Here is a 5,548-nt window from a genome sequence, read left to right on the forward strand (position 1 = left end):
TCTTTCCCTGCCTCCTGAGACTTCTCTTTGTGTGCAGGTCATGCTTCAATTGCTCAGTTGAGGAAATCAGCTATGACCTAAAGACAAACAATGTCCAAATCTGGTCATTCTCAGAAGATTTGGAAACACTGCAGTGATTTGCCTGAAAATCTCATGTGTCTTGTGGCTCTGTTCCCCTGGAAGAGACAACTCTGAGAGTCAGAGGCCCCTAAAACTGTGCATCCCAGGGTCCTCTTGGAAGGGAAACACAGGGAAGGGTGGTTTACAAGTTTCACAGCAGTGTGATGCCACCTAAAACCATTCCATCTTTCCTGGAAATTCCCTGTGGGATTACAGAATATGAAACATTTGTCTTCCCTGCCTCTCTGCCTGGTTCTTCCTTCGTCTTCTTGAAATGTCTTAAACAAGGAGAGAGCCTTCTGTGCATGATCTTTCTGTGCATGGTCCTGCAAGCTGAACTGTAGCCTCTATGAATAAACACTGTTAATCTGAGCAGTGTGCTGCTAATGCAGAAATGTTATGGCAAGACAGCTTTTCCAAGTCCTGGTGGTGATTCTCACTTTGTCTCCTTTATCATCAAAAATAATATGAGCATGCTCTCAAACACTACTGAAAATTAAAAAAAAAAACCAAAACCATAATGAATAGTGGTAATTCCAGTCCATTCATGATGGATGAACACAAAGACGTGGTTTTCAATGCCAAGACACTGGATTGCAGTTGTGAGGCAATTCTTTTGTGAAGAAATATTTATTATCACATTACCTCATCCCAGCTGTTACTTAAAGATTGGGGGTTTCACAGATATATAAGTCAAATCTTTTAATATCATCGTGTCTGTGTTTTGCAGGCAAGAACATTGAGTGTTTGTTTGTGGTTTCCATAATGCTTGTGTTTTTCTCAATGTGTCCTTTCTGAGAAGGTAGTCTTGTATGCACCATGAATGAATCTTGTTCCAACTAAAGTTTATTGCAATGTAAACACCTCTTATGAAGAAGTGTGTTCTCTGTGAAAGCAGAAAGAATGAACTTACCACTTAAAAATTCTGCTTATACAATTGGAGTGCTTTCCCAGCTATGTATTCGATGAACTCAGGACTCTTGGGATCTAAGTTGGGAGGAACTTTAATGGTGAAAGTAGGTGAAGTCAGAACGTTCACATCTACCACAGTTTCATCTTTACTGGAGGGATCCCCAGGTACCACCTAGAAGAGATCAGTACTTTAGACACCACAAACTGCTGTGTGCTTTCAGTTTTGTTTATACCTGCTGTGCCCACTCTCTTTAACAGGGGAAAATTAAATAGGGGAATATTTTAGACTCGTCTACTTTATTTAAATTGCTTTCTTCTGAAAAGACAGTGGGTGTCTGAATTTATGTAGGTGGTGGAAAGAGCTGACATGGCACTGCCAAGACCATATTAAAGAACTGCATGTTAATATTTATATCATGAGCTACATCTATAAAGAGCTTCTATTCTCCCAATAAAAACTTCTGAGCTGTCCCACTAAGTTCAATACAACATTTGTGTGATTGAATTTATTCATTCCTGTGTGTTTCTCTAAAGCAGACTTATTTCTCTAGCTTTATTTTCCTAGGACAGATATCTCAGACTCAGTTGGGAAAATGTGCCTGTCTCCTGTTCCTATTTTGTGCTTTTTTTGGTGGATTGTACTATCATTTTGCATAAAGTTCTGGTACTAATAGTAGTAATTCACTATATATGAGTGGATTTCTGAGTTAGAAGAGAGAAAAAGATTTGTCCCTTGCCCAAGAAAATGGATTGATTTACCTTGGATGTATCTTTGTGTGTGAGACACAATTAGTCATTATGTATTTACTGAAATATTGGCCAATGCTGTCAAGCGTGTGCAGCTTCCACTGCAAAAAAATCTGTATAACATTTGCCTTCTTTGAACTTTGGAGTATGTAAGTACAGGCACAGACAGCTAGACATTCATCGATCTCATGTGGATGTGTTAGTGACTGGTGCAGTGCAATTTATCTGGGAAGGTAATCTGAGGCCAGTCAAAGCTGCTAGTATCAATTTACTCTTATCAGACAGTGATTCAGGTTAGCCTATCAGCAATCCATCACACTAAAAGGATTTAGAGGAAAATAGTTTCCAATCTCAGGAGTTTCAGCTCATTGAGGGATTACCAAGCACACACAAATTCAAGATGAGTAGGAAAGTCATGTTGTAAAGCTAAACATTACACATGTATGAACATCCACAGCCTCCAGGAGTGTAAACATGAGCAAAATGCAGTTTAAAGGCAGCAATAGCTCCCTTCAGAAGACAACCCTTACCTTAACTACGTTGAAAATGTTTTCTGGTCCAATGGTCATGTTGGATAACTCAGACACCCACCCAAACCTTTCTTTCATTTTGTTCAGCAAGTAGGAAGTGTCCTCCGTGTGATGCCGAACCACCTGGAGAATCTGCTCGTACTGCTCCCCTGAGAGATTAACCAGCTTAAAGGCTTCATCAAACTTTATGTGCAGCTCAGGAACGTTTGGGCAATCTGTTAGAAAAGACAGTATTATGTCTTGTTCTTCATCTTTTCTGTCTGAAGAAATGAAAACTGTAAAAAAGCCTAGGGAGAGGGCATGGTTTGGATGGGTCTTTAAATAATGCTGAAAAAAAGGAGACTAATTTTTGCTTACCGATTATGGTAGATTTAGTTTAGACTCAATGACAAAATGAATGCATTATGCCATTTGTTGTATTAAAGACATTTAGCAAGTTTATATCATATAATACATAAGGTTTATATAATATTTCATGACAATAGGTTTTTTGTTAATGCTAAATAAGATCTGGTAAATTTTACATATAGCAACTTCACAGTCTTCTTATACATTATGAGTTCTTTTATTGGCTTATATTCCATTTTGAATCTATCCCAGGTATATAGACTGCAAGGCAGGGTCTGAGCGAGCAAAGTTCTTTCCACTGTAAGAGAAGTTTTAAGTCCACATGAGGAACCTTAACCTGTCTAAGTCTGTGGGACCTGATGAGTTCAAACGGAATTGGCTGATGTAGCCACTCTCCATGATATTTGAAAAGTCATGGAAGAGAGGTGAAGTCTCTGGTGATGAGGAAAATGGAAATATTTCTCTGATTTTTTTGAAAAAGGGTTGTAAGAAGGACCCTGAGGACCACTCCATCAGCCTCACCTCTATGCCTGAAAAGATTGTGGAACAGATCCTCAAGAACCTCTGCTTAGGCACATGGAAGATAGGGAGGTGATTCGGGACAGCCAGCAGAGCTTCACCAAGGGCAAGTCCTGCCTCACCAGTCAGTGGCTTCCTATGATGGAGTGATTCCATCACTGGAGAAGGAAAGGGTTGGAAAAGTCATTTATCTGTACTTCTGTAAGGCCATTGATGCAGTCCCCCACAACATCCTTCTTTCTCCCTAAACTGGAGAGATAAGGATTTGATGATGGGTGGAATGTGTGGTGGATGAGGAATTGTGTGGATGGTCATATGCAGAGGGTAGTGGTCAATGTCTTCATGCCCAAATAGACATCATGGACAAGTGGTGTCCCTTAGGAGTCCATACTGGGACCAGTTCTGTTTAATGTCTTCATCAATGACATGGACAGGGGGATCGAGGGGCAACCTGCATTCTTGGCAGGTTCACAGATGACACCAAGCTGAGTGGTGTGGTTGACACACCCAGGGGATGGGATGCCATGCAGAGGGACCTGGACAAGCTCATTAAGTGGGCCCAGGTGAACCTCATGAGGTTCAGCAAGGCCAAGTGCAAGGTGCTTCACCTGGCTTGTGGCAACTCCTGCTATCAACACAGGCTGGAAGCTGAACAGACTGAGAGCAGCCCTGCCAAGAAGGGCTTGGGGGTGCTGGTGGATGAAAAGCTGGACATGATCTGGCCATGTGTGCTCACAGCCCAGAAAGCCAAACACATCCTGGGCTGCATCAAAAGAATCATGGCCAGCAGGTTGAGGGAGGTGATTTTGCCCTCCTACTCTTTTCTCATAAAACCCCTAAAGTACTTCATCCAGATCTGGCTTCCTGTATTGGTTTGGCACAGCCTGGTTTTAGGTAGCAGGGGGGGCACAAAGATGGCTCCTGTGGGAAGCTGCTGGAAGCTTCCCACCATGTCTGGCAGATCCAGAGCTGATGGCTCTGAAGATGGCCAAAACCAGGCCAATGAGAGAGGTTGTTAACACCTCAGTGATAACATATTCCAGAAGAGAAACAAAGTCATGGGGTTTTGCTTCTAGTCAGAGAAGAGGAGGAAGTGAGAATATGTGACGGAAACAACATGGAGACACCCAGGTCGGTGGAGAAGGAGGGGAGGAGGTGCTCCAGGCACTGGAGTGGGGATTCCTCTGCAGGCCCTGGTGAGACCATGGTGAGGCAGCTGTGCCCCTGCAGCCATGGGGATCCACGGGGATGCAGAGATCCACCCACAGCCCCTGGGGATCCTTGGGGGATGCAGAGATCCACCCACAGCCCGTGGGGACCCACAGCCCGTGGGGGAGGTGCCCAGGCCAGAGCAGGTGGATGCCTGGAGGAGGCTGTGATCCATGGAAGACCCGGTGGAGAGAGAAGGCCCCTGCTTCCAGGCTGGAGCAGCCTGTCCCTGGAGGGCTGCACTCCATGGGAAGAGAGCCATGCCACAGCAGTTTTGGGAGGACTGTCTGCCCATGGGGGGAGTTCACATTGCAGCAGGTGCAGTACGGCTGCTGCTCGTGAGAGTGGACCCACACCAGAGAATTTCACAGAGCACTGTCTGCCATGGGAGGGCCCCCAGAGCCTCACAGGGGAAGGACTCCTCTCCCAGAGCAGTGGAAGAAAATCTTGGTGATGAACTGACCAAACCACCATGCCCTGCACTGTTGATGGGAAGGAGGGAGGGGCTGGCGGGAGAAGGTGTTTTAAGGGCTTATTTTACTTCTCATTACCCTCCTCTGATTCTGTTAGTAATAAATTTCACTTTGCAACAAAATTTAAGCCTTTTTTGGCCTTTAAATATTTCTCCGAGTCCTTATCTCACTCATGAAGCCTTCATTAATTTTTTCTTTTTCCTCCTTTGCCCAGCTATGGCAGGGGAGGGTGAGCGAGCAACTCTCGTGGGTGCCTGGCATGGGGCCAGCGTCAAACCACGACAACTCCTCAGCACAGAATGGCATGGACCTGTTGGAGCAAGTCCAGAGGAGAGCCACAAAAACTGTTAGAGGCTGGGAGCACGTCTCCTATTTATTACGATGGGCTGAGAGAGCTGGGGTTATTCAGCCCGGAGAAGACTCTGGGGACACTTACAGTGTCTTTGAATATAATCTGTGACCATCAGCTACTGAAGGGTGCCTGTAAGAAGGATGGGGACAAGAGGTAATGATTTTGAATTGAAAGGGAGTGGATTTAGATTACATGTCAGCAAGAAGTTTTTACAATAAGGATGGTGAAACAGTGAAACAAGTTGGCCAGAGAGCAGGTAGATGTCCCATCCCTGGAAACATTCAAGGTCAGGTTGTGTGGGGCTCTGAGCAACATGATCCAGATGAAGATGTTCCTGC

The 5,548-nt window shown here is 44.5% G+C and overlaps 1 protein-coding gene across 1 annotated transcript in view; it reads right to left on the reverse strand.

Moving 5' to 3' along the window:
* The window catches only part of CLUL1 (clusterin like 1), a 15,995-nt gene that overhangs the window by 1,051 nt on the left and 9,396 nt on the right, over positions 1-5,548 (reverse strand). The window contains exons 7-8 of the mRNA XM_005418281.2: positions 2,310-2,524; positions 1,030-1,204 (exon numbers count right to left, since the gene is read on the reverse strand). Of these exons, the coding sequence (XP_005418338.1) occupies positions 1,037-1,204; positions 2,310-2,524 (383 nt within the window). The 3' untranslated portion in view covers positions 1,030-1,036. The remainder of the gene's footprint in view (positions 1-1,029; positions 1,205-2,309; positions 2,525-5,548) is intronic.

This window comes from Geospiza fortis, unplaced genomic scaffold (genome assembly GCF_000277835.1).
Source record: "Geospiza fortis unplaced genomic scaffold, GeoFor_1.0 scaffold53, whole genome shotgun sequence".
NCBI classification, from domain to species: Eukaryota; Metazoa; Chordata; class Aves; order Passeriformes; family Thraupidae; genus Geospiza; species Geospiza fortis.